This window comes from Mesoplodon densirostris, chromosome 18 (genome assembly GCF_025265405.1).
Source record: "Mesoplodon densirostris isolate mMesDen1 chromosome 18, mMesDen1 primary haplotype, whole genome shotgun sequence".
Classification (NCBI taxonomy): domain Eukaryota; kingdom Metazoa; phylum Chordata; class Mammalia; order Artiodactyla; family Ziphiidae; genus Mesoplodon; species Mesoplodon densirostris.
In genome coordinates this window covers 1,121,754-1,144,279 of record NC_082678.1, presented here as the reverse complement: position 1 = coordinate 1,144,279, position 22,526 = coordinate 1,121,754, and the positions used below count along the sequence as shown (strand labels likewise).

The 22,526-nt window shown below is 38.9% G+C and overlaps 1 protein-coding gene across 2 annotated transcripts in view; it reads right to left on the bottom strand.

Moving 5' to 3' along the window:
- The window catches only part of SPAG9 (sperm associated antigen 9), a 136,439-nt gene that overhangs the window by 78,350 nt on the left and 35,563 nt on the right, over positions 1-22,526 (bottom strand). For both annotated transcript variants that reach the window (XM_060082898.1, XM_060082899.1), the window contains exon 2: positions 12,548-12,668. In XM_060082898.1, the coding sequence (XP_059938881.1) occupies positions 12,548-12,668 (121 nt within the window). The remainder of the gene's footprint in view (positions 1-12,547; positions 12,669-22,526) is intronic.

The following is a 22,526-nucleotide window of genomic DNA, read 5'->3' as shown; positions in this document are numbered from 1 at the left end:
CCAGTGCAGGGGACATGGGTTCAAGCCCTGGTCTGGGAAGATCCCATATGCCGCGGAGCAACTAAGCCCGTGCGCCACAACTACTGAGCCTGCACCCTACAGCCCACGAGCCACAACTGCTAAGCCCGCGTGCTACAACTACTGAAGCCCATGCACCTACAGCCCGTGCTCCACAACAAGAGAAGCCACTGCAACGAGAAGCCTGTGCACCGCAACAAAGAGTAGCTCCCACTCGCCGCAACTAGAGAAAGCCCACGTGCAGCAACAAAGACCCAATGGAGCCAATAAATAAATAAATAAATCACTTTAAAAAGAAAGAAAGAAAGAAAGAAAAAATGATTGCCATCATTGGAGGATAAATCGGAATTACTCTTTTGAAGGTCACGTTGGTGATATGTATTAAAATAAGCAATGTGTATATCCTTTGACCAATTGTTACTATTCATTTGAAAAGGGCCTAGAACAGGACCTCACACACCTGTGTCTTTCAAATACAACAATTAAAGGTACTGTTAAAATGAATGCAGTATTATCATAAATGCTGACATGGGACGGTGCCTAGAAATTAATGGAAGGATGTTGAATATTACTGCTATATCTGAAATTTAAAAATATAAAACAGGGCCTCCCTGGTGGCGCAAGTGGTTGAGAGTCCGCCTGCCGATGCAGGGGATGCGGGTTCGTGCCCCGGTCTGGGAGGATCCCATATGCCGCGGAGCGGCTGGGCCCGTGAGCCATGGCCGCTGAGCCTGCGCGTCCGGAGCCTGCGCGTCCGGAGCCTGTGCTCCGCAACGGGGGAGGCCACAACAGTGAGAGGCCCGCATACCACAAAAAAAAAAAAAAATAAAATAAAAATAAAAATAAAAATATAAAACAATGCATAGTATGATGTCACTAGGATGTCTACAAAGTCAAAACGAACTGATTTTCTCTCCCAAACATGCTCTTTCTCATAATCTTCTTACTCAGGCAAAAATCTTGCAACTAGGGCTTCCCTGGTGGTGCAGTGGTTGAGAGTCCGCCTGCCGATGCAGGGGACACGGGTTCGTGCCCTGGTCCAGGAAGATCCCACATGCCACGGAGCGGCTGAGCCCGTGAGCCATGGCCGCTGAGCCTGCGTGTCCGGAGCCTGTGCTCCGCAACGGGAGAGGCCCCAACAGTGAGAGGCCCGTGTACTGCAAAAAAAAAAAAAAAACAAAACCCACAAGGAGACATCATTTCATACCTGTGAGAATTGACTGTTATCAAAAAGACAAGAAATAACAAGTGTTTGAAACGATGTGGAGAAAAGAGAACCCTTGTATACTGTTGGTGGGAATGTAAATTGGTATAGCCACTATGGAAAACAGTATGGAGGATCCCCAAAAAATAAAAAACAGAATTACCATACAATCCAGTAATTCACTTCCAAATATTTATCTCAAGATAATGAAAACACTAATTCCAAAAGGTATATGCACCCTAATGTTCATGGCAGCATTATTTACAGTAGCTAAGATATGGAAGCAACCTAAGTGCCCATCAACAGATGAATGGATAAAGAAGATGTGGCATATATATATATATATGAAGTGGAATATTGCTCAGTCATAGAAAGAATGAAATCTTGCCATTTATGACAACATGAATGAACCTGAGGATATTACCCTAAGTGAAATAGAGAAAGACAAGTACCATATGATCTCACTTATATGTAGGATCTAAAAAACAAAAGAAATATAACAAAACAGAAATAGACTCATAGATACAGAGAACAAACTACTGCTTGCCAGAGGGAAGGGTGGTAGCGGAGGAGTGAAATAAGTGAAGGGGATTAAGAGGTACAAACTTCCAGTTATAAAATAAATAAGTCATGGGGATGTAATTATAACAAAGAGAATAGTCAATAATATTTTAATAAGTTTGTATGGTGACGGACGGTAATGACTTATAGTGGTGATCATTTTGTGATACATAAAATATCAAATCATTATGCTGAACACCTGAAACTAATATATTTTAAGTCAATTATACTTCAAAATTAATGAAATGGTAATAAGCTTCTCTAGCATAAGTATTATATACTTCCATCTTCCTCTTCACTCCAGTACAACTACTTAGTCTACTTACTTGAGGCCCTAAAATAATTTATTTCTCTATCCCATTAAAATTAAATAGGTTTTGGGACTTCCCTGGTGGCAGAGTAGTTAAGAATCTACCTGCCAATGCAGGGCACATGGGTTCGATCCCTGGTCTGGGAAGATCTCACATGCCACGGAGCAACTAAGCCAGTGTGCCACAACTACTAAGCCTGCACTCTAGAGCCCACGAGCCACAACTACTGAGCCTGCACACCACAACTACTGAAGCCCGCACACCCTAGAGCCCATGTGCCGCAACTACTGAGCCCATGTGCTGCAACTACTGAAGCCCGTGTGCCTAGAGCCCATGCTCTGCAATAAGAGAAACCACCGCAATGAGAAGCCCACACACCGCAACAAAGAGTAGCCCCCACTCACTGCAACTAGAGAAAGCCTGTGTGCAGCAACGAAGACCCAACACAGACTCACACACACACACACACAAATTAAATAGGTTTTTTCTTTTGTATAGTTACACCCAGGTGTATTATACAAATCAAAACAAGACCACTAATATATTACCAGTTAACTAGTAGACAACCATATTCAAAAGAATATGATTCAAAGATAGTTCAAATATTAAGTTATCTACTTCTCCACTTATGAACTAGTAACTAGACACATCAGGATGCCAATGAGAAACCCAAAGGATATCTTCCCAAAGTGGGTGTTCACTGTATTAAACTCTACAAAACTAGGTAGGCTTTCAGACAGCCAAGGAAGAGTTTTGGTTGATTCTAGTTCTGAGACCAGCAGGATAAACAGGCAATTAAAGGGGTCGGGGGTGGCCATAAAATGTAGTATATGCATATAATGGAATAGTATTCAGCCTTAAAAAGGAATTAAGTAATGATACACGCTACCACGTAGATGAACCTTACGCTAAGCGAAAGAAGCCAGTCACAAAAGACCATATATTATATGATTTCATTTATATGAAATTCCAGAACAGGCAAATCCATAGAGACAGAAAGCAGATTAGTGGGTACTAAGGGCTGAGGGAAAGCCAGGAACCATGAGTGCTAACAGGTATGGTGTTTCTTTTTGGAATGATGGTGTTCTAGAATTTGATAGTGATGATGGTTGTACAACTTTATGAATATACTAAAAACCATTGAATTGTATACTCTAAAATGGTGGATTTTCTTGTATGGAAATTACATTTTTTTAAAGGGGCAGGAAGTGTCATTCAAAGTCTATTCCTTAACATAAGCATTGGAAAATTGCATCTCAATTTAAGAGTAACCTATTTTTTTAAAGTAAAAGTCAGGAAGTTAAGGGAACAAAAAAGAAAATCTCAACACTTAGTAAATGTTTGTTGAATAAATGAATGAATATTCAGTGAAGAGTTTTAAAGCGATAATAAAAATTAAACCAGAGTAACCTTGAAGTTATTAAAAAATCAGATGAGAGTACAAATCATAAATGCTATATTTTCATTAAAGTTTCCTCACCTTCTCTTCCTCAGGTTACTCACAGTAGAAAGAATAGGCATATGGTTGCTAAGCTTTAGTTACATTCCCTCCCTTGCCTCAACACTTGAGCAAAATCATGTATCATCTACTAAGGCTGTTAGGCTAAGGAAAAGACTAGCCGATACTAACCAAAGCAGTTTCTCTTTTTCTTGGGACACATAGCTAGACTACATATCCCAGCCTCTGTAAGTGAGCTTCTAACTGAGTTATATAGCCAATGAAGTAGAAGTGAAAGCTATGTGTGCTACTCCTAGGCCTGGCCCAATAAAAACCTTCCACACAATCCTCCATTCTCTTTCCCCTTCCTCCAACTCAATGTAGGTATGACAAACTTGGAGCAAATTTGGAAAGGGCCTGTGTCTCCAAAGGAGCCACCCATGTATCAGAAACATCCAATTTAAATTTCACATAGGGAGGGAATTCCCTGGTGGTCCAGTGGTTAGGACTCAGCGTTTTCAGTGTTGTGGCCTGGGTTCAATCCCTGGTTTGGGAAGTAAGATCCTGCAAGCCACGCAGTGCAGCCAATCAATCAATCAATCAATATAAAGAAAGAAAGAAGTTTCACACGAACAAGAAATAACATAACATCTGAATCATTATATATGTCTTTTGCAGCTTGTTTGCTACAGCAACTAGAGTTACCTTAACTCATACATTAGCTTGTAAACACACATTAAAAACCTTTTAAAAGGCATTCTAAATTATCAAAGGCATGTCACTTCGTGGTGCTTAAGAATAGTTTATATCTTTGTTATTCTGGATGATTTTCTGAATTGTTTTGGCCATTATTTTCTCCAGCCTAACATCTCCAGCAAGTATCTTGACAGAAACTATCTATGACTTCCCACATTTCATGTTTTCTTTATCTCTACTGTGATTCTGAATATTAGCATTATATTTTTAGGTATATGAGTTAACCACCAAGATCATATAAAACAAATTCAGAACCTCTCACTCTTTTCTTAAAATACTTACATCAGTACAACAACACAGTCAATGGACTCAAGTTTTCTCAAGGCCTAAGTCACATGAGATGGTATAGTGTTTAACTGAAAAGTACCTTTAAATGCTGGGAAGAGCTTTATCTTCAAAGTCCTGAATGCCACCCAGTAATCAGTAAGGGGAAAAGAAAAGAGAAGTAGAAGGGAAGGGAAAGTTGGGAAAGAAAGGCCCACCAGGGCAACGATGGTAGACATCCCCCAAAACCTCAAGTATCATAAAGTTAACCTATACGTACACTGTTGTATTATATCTGAAATGTTTAAACAAGAAAAGATCGTTTCTTGTTTAACAGTTCCCATGTGAACCCAAACCTCAAAATGATCTCAGGAAAAATCCTCAAATCATATGATTTTACTCAAACTAGCTACAACCTGAGATTAACTTGAAATAAACAAGATTCTGCTCATCCTTCCTACCCCCAAACAACAGATAATCTGCCAATTTTTTTAAGCTGCTAATATTCTAGGGAGAAAAAAAAATCAAACAAATCAAGGCATTGAAAACAATAAGGGGGTAGGGGGAAAGATAAAAGAAGAATCAAAAGACTACTTCAAAATGTTCCCCTTATAATAGCTACTAATGAAGATACTTCAGCCTCATTTTAAATGCTCTTTCTTTCCATCCAGCTTTCCAAAGAGCAAGAGGATATGATTAAGGCAGGAAGAGCCACGTGCTCTACCTGCTCGAAGTCAGAGCTTACCTCCTTAGATTGATGGCCTTTGCCAAGTTTGGGACACCTTCCATCTCTGCTGTCCTCTGCCCCACCAGACTGCTGATAGGCCTATGGGGGGAAGAAAGAGAAACAGACCTTCTAGAATGCCATATCCGACTCGTTATTCGCCTTCTCAAAAGGAATCATCCGTTCTTACTAATCGAGGAAGGCAGCTAATCCAACTGTGACTTGGCCTCAGAAGACTGACATTGGTCTTTCAGAAGCTTTCCTTAAACAATTTAGCATCAAACGTCTCACCAGGTAAGCAAGAATCAAGGGCTCACTTAAGAGCAAATAAATCACAAACACAACCACATCAAAACAGCAATAAAAACCTCTGCTCTGCCAACTAAGTCCTTCACCATGTCCCTAAACTTAAAAAGATTTTTCAGACAGATATTATATGCCACCTAAAGTCTATGTAGGGAGAGTCCATGCTTTCCCTCAGCACATATTCCTACGTATCACCTTCATGGCCAAGAAGTACTGCCTCATGATCAACCAAAAACAACAAATTCATTTTCTCTGATTTAATCTTGCAAATTTACAAAAATACAACTTGGTATCTTCCTTACTCATTCCTTTATGTTTCAAGAATAACCAAATCACTCATGTTTATTCTATTCTCTACGCTAAATCACCATCAATCCTTTAACTCTTACTCATAAAATTAATTTTCCATGAAACCTTTAGTTCTAGATATTAATTATGAACTACAACCTTAAGATTCTCAGTAAACAACAGTAGACTTCAGAAATGAACAGTCCAAATACAGATAATAAAATATAAAACAGGTCTGAAGACCACATAGATATTACCTAATGAAGCAGAAGTAATAAAATGTTAGTGTTTGCATAAATTATCTTGTGCCCAGTTATCAGTTTTCCCTCTCATACACAAGCTCTTTAAAAAAAAAAAAAATCATCCTTGGGCTTCCCTGGTGGCACAGTGGTTAAGAATCTGCCTGCCAATGCAGGAGATACGGGTTCGAGCCCTGGTCCAGGAAGATCCCACATGGCGTGGAGCAACTAAGCCCTGCCCCACAACTACTGAACCTGCGCTCTAGAGCCCGTGAGCCACAACTACTGAGCCCACATGCCACAACTACTGAAGCTCACATGCCTAGAGCCCGTGCTCAGCAACAAAAGAAGCCACCGCAATGAGAAGCCTGCGCACTGCAAGGAAGAGTAGCCCCCGCTCGCAGCAACTAGAGAAAGCCCGCACGCAGCAACAAAGACGCAACGCAGCCAAAAATAAATAAATAAATAAATAAATTTTAAAATCCTTACATAAAGTTTATTAAATATACAGAAATATACAGATATTCTTAATATCGTAAAGATATTAGATTCAAGTTAAATGAACTAAAAAACTTGCTATATAACAAATTTTATTTTTGTAACTTTTTAAAATAAGGAGATATAAATCTGAATCTCCTCAAGCTGCCTTAATAAGTATGCTTTCAACAAAAATATAAATCATCAGTTGTCTACTTTCATCATTCTAAAAATAATGTAGAAAGGGACTGCCTCTTGACAAGATAAAATAAAAATGAATGAAGTAACCTATTACAGTATTATGGAAATTCTGAGTATTAACATTCTTTGCCAATTGCAAAGTACAGTAAAGGAGTTAATAAAGCTTTTTATTTGCCTGAAAGTATTTTTTTAAATAACTTAAAAAATAGTGACAGAAAATATTTAGGCCCTCTCAACTATTAACTTTGGTGTGAAGCTATACCTGTTAACTGAAAAAGATTGTTTTTCTTCTGTGTTGTGAAAATTCTCAATTTATCTATCACATCACTAACACAGCCCTTGCTTGTAAGTAACTCCCAAATCTGAAGTATGTTTTAAGCCATTTATTCCTTTAAAATTAAAAACATGTTTATGATTATACTACCTTCCCATTATTTTCCATCTAATGATGTGCTAATTCGTTTTTTTTTTTTTTTTTTTTTTTTTTGCTGTACGCGGGCCTCTCACTGCTGTCGCCCCTCCCGTTGCGGAGCACAGGCTCCGGACGCGCAGGCTCAACGGCCATGGCTCACGAGCGCAGCCGCTCCACGGCATGTGGGATCCTCCCGGACCGGGAAACCCGTGTCCCCCGCATCGGCAGGCGGACTCCCAACTACTGCGCCACCAGGGAAGCCCAGTGTGCTAATTCTTATGACCAAAAAGGAGAGTTTTCCTTCCAATAATGTGTTTCAGGTAAAGGCTTGAAGGTATTTTATTAGACTAAAATCTATACTAAGTTTAAAAAGCAAATGAATGTTATATGGGAGATGGGAAGTGTAGAAAAGTCAGAGTATAAAACTCTAGCACAAATGTCTTCAGGTGTCAAAAATATTTTTCCATTTAACTTATTTATTTATTTATTTGGCTGCATTGGGTCTTCATTGCTGCTTGCGGGCTTTCTCTAGTTGTAGCAAGCGGGGGCTACTCTTCGTTGCGGTGCTCAGGCTTCTCACTGTGGTGGCTTATCTTGCTGCAGAGCACGGGCTCTAGGCGCACGGGCTTCAGTAGTTGTGGCACATGGGCTCAGTAGTTGTGGCTCGGGAGCTCCAGAGCACAGGCTCAGTATTTGTGACACACGGGCTTAGTTGCTCCGTGGCATGTGGCATCTTCCCGGACCAGGGCTCAAACCCGTGTCCCCTGCATTGGCAGGAGGATTCTTAACCACTGAGCCACTAGGGAAGTCCCCATTTAATTTTTAAAAATGGATTTTCATTCAAAGGAAGAAAGGGCAGATTCAGAGATTATTTAAGTAGCTTAAAATCACTGCCATCGGGCCTCCCTGGTGGCGCAGTGGTCGAGAGTCCGCCTGCCGATGCAGGGGATACGGGTTCGTGCCCCGGTCTGGGAGGATCCCATATGCCGCGGAGCGGCTGGGCCCGTGTGCCATGGCCGCTGGGCCTGCGCATCCGGAGCCTGTGCTCCGCAACGGGAGAGGCCACAACAGTGAGAGGCCCGCATACCGCAAAAAAAAAAAAAAAAAAAAAAAAAAATCACTGCCATCTAAATCTTGCCATCTTCTCCACAATTCAAGGAAAAGGTCATCTCTTATAAACTCAAGTAGCTTGAGGGCAACAGAATTTTCCCAAGAGAAAATCAAATAAATAATAAATGGTTTTCTACATCAGCTCTGGGTGCTAATATGTTGTAAATAATGATTCAAATTCATAAGTTATGATAAATAATGTGGAATTTGCTACTAATTCTTCCTTCTCCAATTCTGTTCATATAAAAAATGACCAAACACTACTAAATACCAAGAACCACTATAATGTTCATATTCCTTGCCCTACTTCTGTAACTATATCCTAAGAAAATTCCCAAAAGAGGGCAATTTACAGGGGTGAAAAAATATTCACTGTAATATGATTCACTACACTGGAAAGAATGTCCAAACAACCAACAGAAATTTTTTGAGTTTTTTAAAAAATTCGCCTATATTTATTTTTACCAGTTCATTCAGTCCTTAATTCCACAAAGGATTTGAGATAGTTTTTATAAGAACATATCTTAACAATTCACTATATATGTATAAAATGTGGAACAGGAAAAAAACAATTTAAATATGCCACCCAAGTAAGACCCAAACCAGTTGTTATGGTTGTACTTCAAAATTTGTTCTCCGTTCCTGAGTAGCCAAGTTAAAAAAACAAAGTAGCCATTAAATAATTCTCACTAGAGAAAAGGAGAAAGCACACACAGTTTCTCAGGGAAAACAAGAATTGTTAATAGACGGCATAGCTTCTGGATGATGGGTGTTGACACATTTAAAAAATAAAGATTATACAATAAGGAAAATACTTATGATAATGTTAAAGGAAAGATGCAAAATTATATATACACTCTGCAGTGATATAAAAGCACGGTACATATGGAAAAGACGAGACGGTCATACACATAACCTTTTCCCCCACAAAACTATGATTTCTTTGACTGTAATGACCATATCATATTCTTCTGTGCCAAAACCATGCCTAGAGGCTGAATGCTAGGCAGATAGTAGTAGTTTTTTATTTTTAACATATTAAAATGTCTGTATTTACTTAAGATAGTATTTGGCTTACAAGAATAGAAATAGTCAGTATATAACAGAAATAATGAATATAAAAAGTATTTTCTGATGAAGAACTCATTGCTGCCACACTATGAATGGCCAGGTTGATTGCTTACACCTTACATAGCTGAAAAGCACTAAAGGCCTCAATCCACAACTTCCTTATTCCACTCCACATATATTTCAGATTCTTCCTTAAGGCTTACAAGATGTTAACTACCAAGAGGTATTACTATTATACCCAGATACGGAACAATATGTGGTCTTTTAAAAATTGCTTTATTTATGTTGGAAAAGCCAAAATAATTCTTATGTAGTTCAAATTTTGAAAAGAGAGCAAACAGAAATCTCCAAAATCAAACATGACCATAAAATTATAACAAATTTTTTATATCATCAAAAATTTAAAACTCATACCACAACAACCTGATAAGATTCCATACTATTAACAGCTGTCAAGTGTGTTCTTTAATTCAGTTCCTATTTCTTGACTTTTTCTTGCTTCTCAAATAGCAAGTAACTACAACCAAAATTTCCCCTTTTAACATAAGAAGTAGTCCCAAAGCAGAACTTGGACTTTCATTGTGGCTACTTTTTAAAAGGGATATGTGCCCTAAAACACATCAATCAGAACTGACAGTCTTTTAAAGTTAAAGACTCTAACATATTTATAAAAACAAACATGGAAATTGGACAATATTGTTATCATACGGCACTCAAAAAATAGTACTAAACACAAAAAACTGCACGCTTCCTTCCTCTCTATAGGTATCATCATCAGTAATTTCTTTGGCCTTAAATGCTTATTTAAATACAGATGTTCAGAACACTAAAAAACACATTTAAAACATTTAAAAAGTTAAAAAAAGTTGGGTTAAAATAAATCTAATAAAAATCACTATACAGTCTTAAAACACCAAAATTATAATATTAAAGTCCAGATATTCTGTATCCTATTATACAAAAAAAGAATTAATATACTCTGACATACATCCATTTAAATATGTTTTCATCTTTTTAAAAAACATATTCCCAGTCCCATTTTTCCAATAGGATAGGGCACTGATGATACTTAAATATTACCTCCTACCACCACCTTTTTAAAAAATAAAGGGACTTTGAGTCATATTGGAGATCTGGGGAAGGGAAAACTAAGGCCGTAAAATGAAAAAAGTCAAACTATTTCCACCCCCCCCCCCAGTTTTTTTCAGATGTTTAAAATGTGGTAAAATAAGACTCAGAAGAAAATTTTTAGATATATTTAGATTTCATATTATATTCATTTAGAAAAAAACAGAAGAGCGAGGAAAACAATTAGATGGAAAAGAGAAAAAGATTCCAAGGTATCAAAGCAGAAGGGAGTAAGTTCCAAAGCATAAATGAAAGGAGACTCATTATAGCCTTAGCTCATGGACCAAGAGACTATCAGCTTTGTGCATCTCAATGGTCAATTCTGATTAACCACAGTTTTAAGTTATTTAACTGTTACTTAGACAACAAGATTTATTTCAAAATGGAATCGCAGGGGGAAAAACGAGGATAGCAGACATCCAGGGGGAGAAATTCTTGAAAGAATATTATATTAATAACAAAAATAAAGTTCTCAGATCAAATATAGCTCAAGACCATATCCAATACTTGATGAGTAATTTACTCATCTCTTCCATAGAGAATTATCAATTATTTTTAAATGACACCTTATTTTTTAAAAAATTATTTTGAATTAAAATAGGAAACATGGTAATCAGTATTTCTGAGAGAGAAATGAGAGAATGGACACCAAAGAACATGACAATTCCAAAAAAGGTAGGTATGACTCACTGGACTGGAAAACGATCTTAATTTTAAAAGCTACTATATCAAGTACAAGGTAATTCTTCCTTTAATATTTTCCTATCATAGAAGCAGATTATTTAGTGCATCAAAAGATTCTAGAAAAGGAGTTCCTTTCTAAGTCAAAAGAAAATTTCCTTATCCAAAACTTGATACTCCTCAGAAGTCAAGAGGTAAACGTACTTGGTACAAGAACGAGGTTGGTTCTGTCACAATTGCACCTTTAGTGTTTTGTTTTGTTCTAAAATACTATAGTCCCTGATATGAAAACGCAATCAAGTTAGGATTCACTGTTAACAAAGGAAGGGTACAGCATTCTAGGTATCTACAAGCCTAAAAGAACAAAGACATGACACATGGCTCATTTTGTCTCACTCCGGTGGCCTTCCATTACCAAATATCCACTAGCTCCCTTCTATGACATCTGCTTAATAGCCATTTGAGTTCTCCTTGAATTCTAGAATGCCTAAACTCCAGATTCCCAGTGATTCTAGGTTTAGCTCTACTGGACTCTTCCAGAGTCCTGAAGGGAGCAGCCAGTTATCATACACACTCTAAGCCTAGTAGTGAAGGTTATCCTTCATGAATGCCCGTCCTTTTACAGCAGGTGTCACTATGTAACCTCCATGGGTGGTGTGGGAAGAGTAACTGCGGGCCACCTAGAAGTTTACAATCCTGGGAGGGAAAACGGGAGAGTGATCTGCCTGAATCAAACATGAAAATATGCCATAAAGTTTCCTTTTTGAATTTTGACTTAATTAGGTCGACTTTCATTAGACAAAAAGGGGAAGAAGTCCTTGGAATTTGGAACAATAACTATATTAGAATCAAGAATATATGAAATTATATTAAAAATGAAATGATTCTGAAAAACGTCATTCTATTCCCCTCAATGTCCTCAGTTTTCCATAAGAAAGGAATGAAAAAGAATTCAGTAATTTTTTATACATACTTCAAAGCTAAAGTTTCTCTTACATTTTTAAATTTCAAAGCAACACAGAAACCAATGGAACTTTGTGTAACTGATCAAAATTTGAAGAACTGATTCACATGTGCACACCCCAGAATCCTGCACAATGGATACAGCATAATGTTAACTACTATACAATGTAAGCTACAAACAAAAGCTGAGAGCTAAATTGAAGAAGAGAGTCCTATAGGTGTCTGACTTAGTCATTTCTGCAGACATGGGTACCACATGAAAATGTGAACAAAAAACAATAAACCAAGCTCCCAAGTCTCAGTCTTGAGTGTGGGGTGACAATTCCAAGCATATATCTGTAACCATAGTCAAATGTCAGGATGAGTCATTCCACTCTTTAACATATTTTACTTACTCTGGTCAGCATAGTTTTTGGCCTTGAGTTCAAGTTGTCTTGTTTGAGATTCTAAAGATTCCACTCTGGTCTGTAAATCCTTTTTTTCCTGTTCTTGAGAGTCTTCAAATTCAATGAATTTCTAATAAAGAAGATAAATACATTATTTTCATTAGATAATGAAAAGTTTTTAACATTATAAACCTCTGTGTTTCTTGGTATCAAGAATCACAACTAGGCATTAACTACTCAAGAAGATCTCAGAATCATGAACTTAGGTTGATTTTTAGTTTCTCTATAAAAATTAAGGTTTAGAGGACTTCTCTGGTGGTCCACTGGTTGAGACTCCGTGCTTCCATTGCAGGGGACACGGGTTCGATCCCTGGACAAGGGAACTAAGATCCCACATGCTGCACAGCACAGACAAAATATTAAAAAAAAAAATTAGTAAGGTTTAAAATCTCCAAATATAGAAGGGAAAAGATGACAAAATAATATTTATGAAAGTGTTTCCACTTCATTATAATAGGCATTCCAAAGAAAATACATAGAGATTGGTTCAAGATGGCAGAGTAGAAGGACGTGCTCTCACTCCCTCTTACAAGAACACCAGACTCACAACTGACTGCTGAACAATCATCGACAGGAAGACACTGGAACTCACCAAAAAAGATACCCTACATCCAAAGACAAAGGAGAAGCCACAATGAGACGGTAGGAGGGGCAAAAATCACAATAAAATCAAATCCCATAAATGCTGGGTGGGTGACTCACAAACTGGAGAACACTTACACCACAGAAGTCCACCCACTGGAGTGAAGGTTCTGAGCCTCACGTCAGGCTTCCCAATCTGGGGGTCCAGCAACGGAAGGAGGAACTCCTAGAGAATCAGACTTTGAAGGCTAGAGGGATTTGATTGCAGGACATCGACAGGACTGGGGAAAACAGAGACTCCACTCTTGGAGGGCACAGACAAAGTAGTGTGCCCGTCAGGACCCAGGGGAAGGAGCATTGACCCCATAGGAGACTGAACCAGACCTACCTGCTAGTGTTGGAGGGTCTCCTGCAAGGCAGGGGGTGGCTGTGTGTCACCGTGAGGACAAGGACACTGGCAGGCAGCAGAAGTTCTGGGAAGTACTTCTTGGCGAGAGCCCTCCCAGAGTCTTTCCTTAGCCCCACCAAAGAGCCCGGGTATGCTCCAGTGTTGGGTCGCCTCAGGCCAAACAACCAACAGGGAGGGAACCCAGCCCCACCCATCAGCAAACAAGTGTATTATTAAAGTTTTACTGAGCTCTGCCCATCAAAGCAACAGCCAGCTCTACCCACCACCACTCCCTCCCATCAGGAAACTTGCACAAGCCGCTTAGATAGCCTCATCCACTAGAGGGCAGACAGCAGAAGCAAGAAGAACTACAATCCTGCAGCCTGTGGAACAAAAACCACATTCACAGAAAGATAGACAAGATGAAAAGGCAGAGGGCTATGTACCAGATGAAGGAACAAGATAAAACCCCAGAAAAACAACTAAATGAAGTGGAGACAGGCAACCTTCCAGAAAAAGAATTCAGAATAATGATAGTGAAGATGATCCAGGACCTTGGAAAATGAATGAGGGCAAAGATCGAGAAGATGCAAGAAATGTTTAACAGGGGCTTCCCTGGTGGCGCAGTGGTTGAGAGTCCGCCTGCTGATGCAGGGGACACAGGTTCATGCCCCGGTCGGGGAGGATCCCACATGCCGTGGAGTGGCTGGGCCCGTGAGCCATGGCCGCTGAGCCTGCGCGTCTGCAGCCTGTACTCTGCAGCGGGAGAGGCCACAACGATGAGAGGCCCGCGTACCGCAAAAAAAAAAAAAAAAAGAAAAGAAATGTTTAACAAAGATCTAGAAGAATTAAAGAACAAACAAGCAGAGATGAACAACACAATAACTGAAATGAAAAAGACACTTGAAGGAATCAATAGCAGAATAACTGAGGCAGAAGAACAGATAAGTGACCTGGAAGACAGAATGGTGGAATTCATTGCTGCGGAACAGAATAAAGAAAAAAGAATGAAAAGAAATGAAGACAGCCTAAGAGGCCTCTGGGACATTAAATGCAACAACATTCGCATTATAGGGGTCCCAGAAGGAGAAGAGAGAGAGAAAGGACCCAAGAAAATATTTGAAGAGTTATAGTCGAAAACTTGCCTAACATGGGAAAGGAAATAGCCACCCAGGAAATAGTCCAGGAAGTACAGAGAGACCCGTACAGGATAAACCCAAGGAGAAACACGTCGAGACACATAGTAATCAAGCTGACAAAAATTAAAGACAAAGAAAAATTAATGAAAGCAGCAAGGGAAAAACGACAAATAACATAAAGGGAACTCCCATAAGGTTAACAGCTGATTTCTCAGCAGAAACTCTACAAGCCAGAAGGGAGTGGCATGATATATTTAAAGTGATGAAAGGGAAGAACCTACAACCAAGATTACTCTATCTGGCAAGGATCTCATTCATATTTGATGGAGAAATCAAAAGCTTTACAGACACACAAAAGTTAAGAGAATTCAGCACCACCAAACCAGCTCTACAACAAATGCTAAAGGAACTTCTCTAAGTGGGAAACACAAGAGAAGAAAAGGACCTACAAAAACACACCCAAAACAATTAAAAAAATGGCCATAGGAACATACATATCGATAATTACCTTAAACGTGAATGGATTAAATGCTCCAACCAAAAGACACAGGTTGGCTGAATGGATACAAAAACAAGACCCATATATATGCTGTCTACAAGAGACCCACTTCAGACCTAGGGACACATTCAGACTGAAACTGAGGGGATGGAAAAAGATATTCCATGCAAATAGAAATCAAAAGAAAGCTGGAGTAGCAATACTCATATCAGATAAAATAGACTTTAAAATAAATGTTACAAGAGACAAGGAAGGACACTACATAATGATCAAGGGATCAATCCAGGAAGAAGATATAACAATTATAAATATATATGCACCCAACATAGGAGCACCTCAATATATAAGGCAACTGCTAACAGCTCTAAAAGAGGAAATCAACAATAACACAATAATAGTGGCGGACTTTAACACCTCACTAACACGACTGGACAGATCATCCAAACAGAAAATTAATAAGGAAACACAAGCTTTAAATGACACAACAGACCAGATACATTTATTTGATATTTATAGGACATTCCAACCAAAACCAGCAGATTACACTTTCTTCTCAAGTGTGCACGGGACATTCTCCAGGATAGATCATATCTTGGGTCACAAATCAAGCCTCAGTAAATTTAAGAAAATTGAAATCATATCAAGCAGATTTTCTGACCACAACGTTACGAGATTAGAAATGAATTACAGGGAAGAAAACGTAAAAAGGACAAACACATGGAGGCTAAACAATACGTTACTAAATAACCAAGAGATCACTGAAGAAATCAAAGAGGAAATCGAAAAATACCTAGAGACAAATGACAATGAAAACACGATGATCGAAAACCTATGGGATGCAGCAAAAGCAGTTCTAAGAGGGAAGTTTAGAGCTATACAAGCCTACCTCACGAAACAAGAAACATCTCAAATATACAATCTAACATTACATCTAAAGGAACTAGAGAAAGAAGAACAAACAAAACCCAAAGTTAGCAGAAGGAAAGAAATCATAAAGATCAGAGCAGAAATAAATGAAATAGAAACAAAGAAAACAACAGCAAAGATCAATAAAACTAAAAGCTGGTTCTTTGAGAAGATAAACAAACTTGATAAACCATTAGCCAGACTCATCAAGAAAAAGAGGGAGTGGACTCAAATCAATAAAGTTAGAAATGAAAATGGAGGGGCCTCCCTGGTGGCGCAGTGGTTGAGAGTCCGCCTGCCGATGCAGGGGATGCGGGTTCGTGCCCCGGTCTGGGAGGATCCCATGTGCCGCGGAGCGGCTGGGCCCGTGAGCCATGGCCGCTGAGCCTGCGCGTCCGGAGCCTGTGCTCCACAACGGGAGAGGCCACAACAGTGAGAGGCCCGCATACCGCAAAAAGAAAAAAAAAAAAAAAGAAATGAAAATGGAGAAGTTACAACGGACACCACAGAAATACAAGCAACCTAAGAGACTACTACAAGCAACTCTATGCCAATAAAATGGACAAAATGGAAGAAATGGACAAATTTTTAGAAAGGTATAACCTTCCAAGACTGAACCAAGAAGAAGCAGAAAATATGAACGGACCAATCACAAGTAATGAAATTGAAACTGTGATTAAAAATCTCCCAACAAACAAAAGCCCAGGACCAGATGGCTTCACAGGTGAATTCTATCAAACAGTTAGAGAAGAGCTAACACTCATCCTTCTCAAACTCTCCCAAAAAATTGCAGAGGAAGGAAAACTTGCAAACTCATTCTATGAGGCCACCATCACCTTGATACCAAAACCAGTCAAAGATACTACAAACAAAGAAAATTAGAGACCAATATCACTGATGAATATAGATGCAAAAATTCTCAACAAAATACTAGCAAACAGAATCCAACAACACATTAAAAGGATCATACACCATGATCAAGTGGGATTTATCCCAGGGATGCAAGGATTCTTCAATATATGCAAATCAATGTGATACACCATATTAACAAATTGAAGAATAAAAACCATATGATCATCTCAATAGATGCAGAAAAAGCTTTCGACAAAATTCAACACCCATTTATGATAAAAACTTTCCAGAAAGTGCGCATAGAGGGAACCTACCTCAACATAATAAAGGCCATATATGACAAACCCACAGCAAACATCATTCTCAATGGTGAAAAACTGAAAGCATTTCCTCTAAGATCAGGAACAAGACAAGGATGTCCACTCTCACCACTATTATTCAACATAGTTTTGGAAGTCCTAGCCATGGCACTCAGAGAAGAAAAAGAAATAAAAGGAATACAAGTTGGAAAACTTGAAGTAAAACTGTCACTGCTTACAGATGACATGATACTATACATAGAGAATCCTAAAGATGCCACCAGAAAACTACTAGAGCTAATCAATGAATTCGGTAGTTTCAGGATACCAAATTAATGCACAGAAATCTCTTGCATTCCTATACACTAATGATGAAAAATCTGAAAGAGAAATTAAAGAAACACTCCCATTTACCACTGCAACAAAAAGAATAAAATACCTAGGAATAAACCTACCTAGGCAGACAAAAGACCTGTATGCAGAAAACTATAAGACACTGATGAAAGAAATTAAAGAGGATACCAACAGATGGAGAGATATACCATGTTCTCAGATTGGAATAATCAATACTGTGAAAATGACTATACTACCCAAAGCAATCTACAGATTCCATGCAATCCCTATCAAATTACCAATGGCATTTTGTACAGAACTAGAACAAAAAATCCTAAAGTTTGAAGGGAGACACGAAAGACCCCGAATAGCCAAAGCAGTCTTGAGGGAGAAAAACAGAGCTGGAGGAATCAGACTCCCTGACTTCAGACTATACTACAAAGCTACAGCAATCAAGACAATATGGTACTGGCACAAAAACAGAAATATAGATCAGTGGAACAGGATAGAAAGCCCAGAGATAAACCCATGCACCTATGGTCAACTAATCTATGACAAGGAGGCAAGCATATACAATGGAGAAAAGACAGTCTCTTCAATAAGTGGTGCTGGGAAAACTGCACAGCTACATGTAAAAGAATGAAATTAGAACACTCCCTAACACCATACACAAAAATAAACTCAAAATGGATTAAAGACCTAAATGTAAGGCCAGACACTATAAAACTCTTAGAGGAAAACAAAGGAAGAACACTCTAACATAAATCACAGCAAAATCCTTTTTGACCCACCTCCTAGAGTAATGGAAATAAAAACAAAAATAAACAAATGGGGGCTTCCCTGGTGGCACAGTGGTTGAGAGTCCGCCTGCCGATGCAGGGGACACAGGTTCGTGCCCTGGTCTGGGAAGAGTCCACATGCCGTGGAGCGGCTAGGCCCATGAGCCATGGCCGCTGAGCCTGAGCGTCCGGAGCCTGTGCTCCGCAACGGGAGAGGCCACAACAGTGAGAGGCCCGTGTACCGGAAAAATAAATAAATAAATAAACAAATGGGACCTAATGAAACTTACAAGCTTTTGCAAAGCAAAGGAAACTACAAACTACAAACAAGATGAAAAGACAACCCTCAGAATGGGAGAAAATATTTGCAAACGAATCAACGGACAAAGGATTAATCTCCAAAATATACAAAGAGCTCATGCACCTCAATATTAAAAAAACAAACAAACCAATCAAAAAATGGGCAGAAGACCTAAAGAGACATTTCTCCAAAGAGGACATACAGATGGCCAAGAAGCACATGAAAAGCTGCTCAACATCACTAATTATTAGAGAAATGCAAATCAAAACTACAATGAGGTTATCACCTCACACCAGTTAGAATGGGCATCATCAGAAAATCTACAAACAACAAATGCTGGAGAGGGTGTGGAGAAAAGGGAACCCTGCTGCACTGTTGGTGGGAATGTAAATTGGTACAGCCACTATGGAGAACAGTATGGAGGTTCCTTAAAAAACTAAAAATAGAATTACCATATGACCCAGCAATTCCACTACTGGGCATATACCCAGAGAAAACCATAATTCAAAAAGACACATGCACCCCAATGTTCATTGCTGCGCTATTTACAATAGCCAGGTCATGGAAGCAACCTAAATGCCATCGACAGACGAATGGATAAAGACGATGTGGTACATATATGCAATGGAATATTACTCAGCCATAAAAAGGAACGAAATTGGGTCATTTGTTGAGACATGGATGGATCTAGAGACTGTCATACAGAGTGAAGTAAGTCAGAAAGAGAAAAGCAAATATCGTATATTAACACATATATGTGGAACCTAGAAAAATGGTACAGATGAACCAGTTTGCAGGGCAGAAATAGAGACACAGATATAGAGAACAAAAGTATGGACACCAAGCGGGGAAAGCAGCGGGGGTGGTGAGGGGGTGGTGTGATGAATTGGGAGACTGGGATTGACAAGTATACACTGAGGTGTATAAAATGGATGACTAATAAGAACCTGCTATATAAAAAAATAAATTAAATTTTTTAAAAAGTGGAATTACTGTGTTAAAAAAAAATACATATACCTACTCCAAACATATAAATCCTTTAACTTAACTAGTATACTTACACATTCATGAGTTCAATACATAATTTTTTACATAATTTTGTATATAATATGTAAAAGAGAAAACTAAAGGATGGAATATCAATAAATATATTTAAACGATTATTTGATTAATGAACAGTCTTCTAAATTACCTAAACCATGTGCTAGAAATATCTCCACCAAATTTAGTTTACTAAAATCATTCTCATCATGGAGAGATTATCAATAAATCTCAGTCTTCATCTTGTTTTTTAAATAGTTTTATCTGCATCATTTGACAACTGATCACTCGCTCCTCCTTAGAACTTTTTTTTCTCCCAATTGGGTTTTTTCCTTGTTTTCCTTCCACTTTGCTGGCTGCTCCTTCTTGGTCTTTGTTTGTTCTTCCTCTTGTCCCCACCTTAACACTGGCAAGCTCAGTCCCTGGACAACTCTTTCTCTTCATTGTTTATTCTTATTCCCTGTGACCTCATCCAGTTTCAAAACTTTAAATACTAAATGAATGCTGACAACCTCCAAATTTCTAGCCCAGCCTCTAGCCCAGACCTGAATTTCAGATTTGTAATGTCCAGTTGCCTTCTGGACAACTCCATCTGAATGTCTAATAAGAACCTTCAACTTAACATGTCAAAGCCTGCTCCTCCTGGTCTTACCTAGCTCATTAAGTTACTGTGGTCAGTTGCTCAGGCCCAAAATTCTACTCCTTCTCTAATACGTGATATCCAATTCAACAGCAAATCTACCTTCAGGTCTGACCACTTTTCATCATCTCCATCACCATCCTGGTCTGTGCCACCATTATCTATTGCCTGGATTAGTGCAGTAGCAATAGCCTCCTAACTGGCCTCCTTACTTCCACCCTTGTACCTCTACAATGCATTTTCCATACAGTAGTTAGGGTGACCCTTTTAAAACATCAGATCAGTGTACTCCTCTGCTTGAAATCCTCTGATTGCTTGCATTCTCCCAAAGTCCTTACCAGAGACCCCCAGGACGAATACAATCGATCATCCTCTTACTTCTTTGACATCATCTTCTACTACTCTTCCCCCAGATATCCAAGTGGCTTGCTCATCCTCACCTCCTTAACATCTTTGTTCAAATGTCAGCTTCTTACTAAGACTTTTTGTGCCCATCATATTTAAAACTGCAATACCCACACCCTACTCTCCTTCCTGCTTTTTTTTCCTCTATTGCACTTATCCTCATCTAGCATACTATATATTTTAGGAATTTATCTTATTTATTATCGGCCTTGCCTCGCTAGAATGTAGGTTCCATGAGGGCAGGGATTTCTCTTGCTTGCTGTTGTTATTCCCAGTGGAAAGAATGATGATGGCACATGGCAGGTGCTCAAATATTTGTTAAACAAATGAATGAATACATAAATGAAAAAACTTTCACAGTAAAAAAAAACTAAAACCCATAGAGAAAACTGTATAATTCACAAATAAACTTAGATATCACTAAATACACTCTAGTTTTAATATGAAATTTGCTGTCTATTACCTACTTTATCTGTCCTGAAACTTTTCAATCACTGTAGTGGACACTGTTTTTTTGTCTTGTACATGCTGTCTTCCTTTGAGGAACTTCTCCTCAGTTCCTCCTCATGCAAAATCTATTCAGTCCATGCAATTCGATTCGTGAGGACTCCATCTCCCTACGGGTGGGCATATGACCTGAACCAGATTGATCAGAGTCCTCTCTGGGACATTTGCCAGTTTTTAGGAAGAATACTACCTCTCTTCCTCTGGAATCCCAAACTCTTAAGAATCTAGCAGGCTTAAGCTGCAGAGGGACATCCTTTTCAACAGGTGGAAAGAGCATGCCTGAAAACAAAGCCAATGTTAAAGGAAAACAACAAGGGGGGAAAAACCCTAATTAAAGATACTATTTGAGTTCCTAGATTCAATATTTCCTGAGGCTGGCATTTCCCAATTGTTTTATTTCTTCAGTGACATAAACCAATAAATTCTATTTTGGGCTTCCCTGGTGGCGCAATGGTTGAGAGTCCCCCTGCCAATGCAGGGGACATGGGTTCGTGCCCCGGTCCGGGAGGATCCCACATGCCACGGAGCGGCTGGGCCCGTGAGCCATGGCTGCTGGACCTGCACGTCTGGAGCCTGTGCTCTGTAACGGGAGAGGCCACAACAGTGAGAGGCCCGCGTACCGCAAAAAAAAAAAAAAAGAAAAAAGAAAAGAAAAGAAAAATAAATTCTATTTTATATAAGCTTGAGTTGGTTTCTATCACAAGAAACTAAAAGCATCCTAATATATTCAGCTACTTTCCCTCAAGAACTATTTTATTTTCTCATTTTATTAGCCAAGATTTTCCTTATCTTTGAAGCTTGAAACCTCCAACATCTGAAACACATCTTAATCATTTGGAGCTCCATAGACTGATTTGGGAATTTGATACATCCATGAACCATGCTTCCCCAGAAGAAATGCCCTCACCCAACCCAAATTCTACCTATTTTTCTCAGAGGCTCAGAGACCCTTTAAGCCCTTCCACAAACCCCACATTTAGCACCCCTGCCCTCTACTTTTCTGTGAAAATATTCCATATTTGTCATTGTTTATTTTTTGTAGAATATTAATCTAAAAATGATTACATAAAGGAGTAAAGGTTATAGTAAATGTAAGAAAAGAGGTAAACTTGACAAATCATTCATTTACTCAAGAAATGACTACTTTAAAAAGGGGAGAGGTGGGATTCCCTGGTGGCCCATGGTTAAGACTCCACGCTACCACTGTAGGGGGCGCGGGTTCGATCCCTGGTCAGAGAACTAAGATCTTGTATGCCA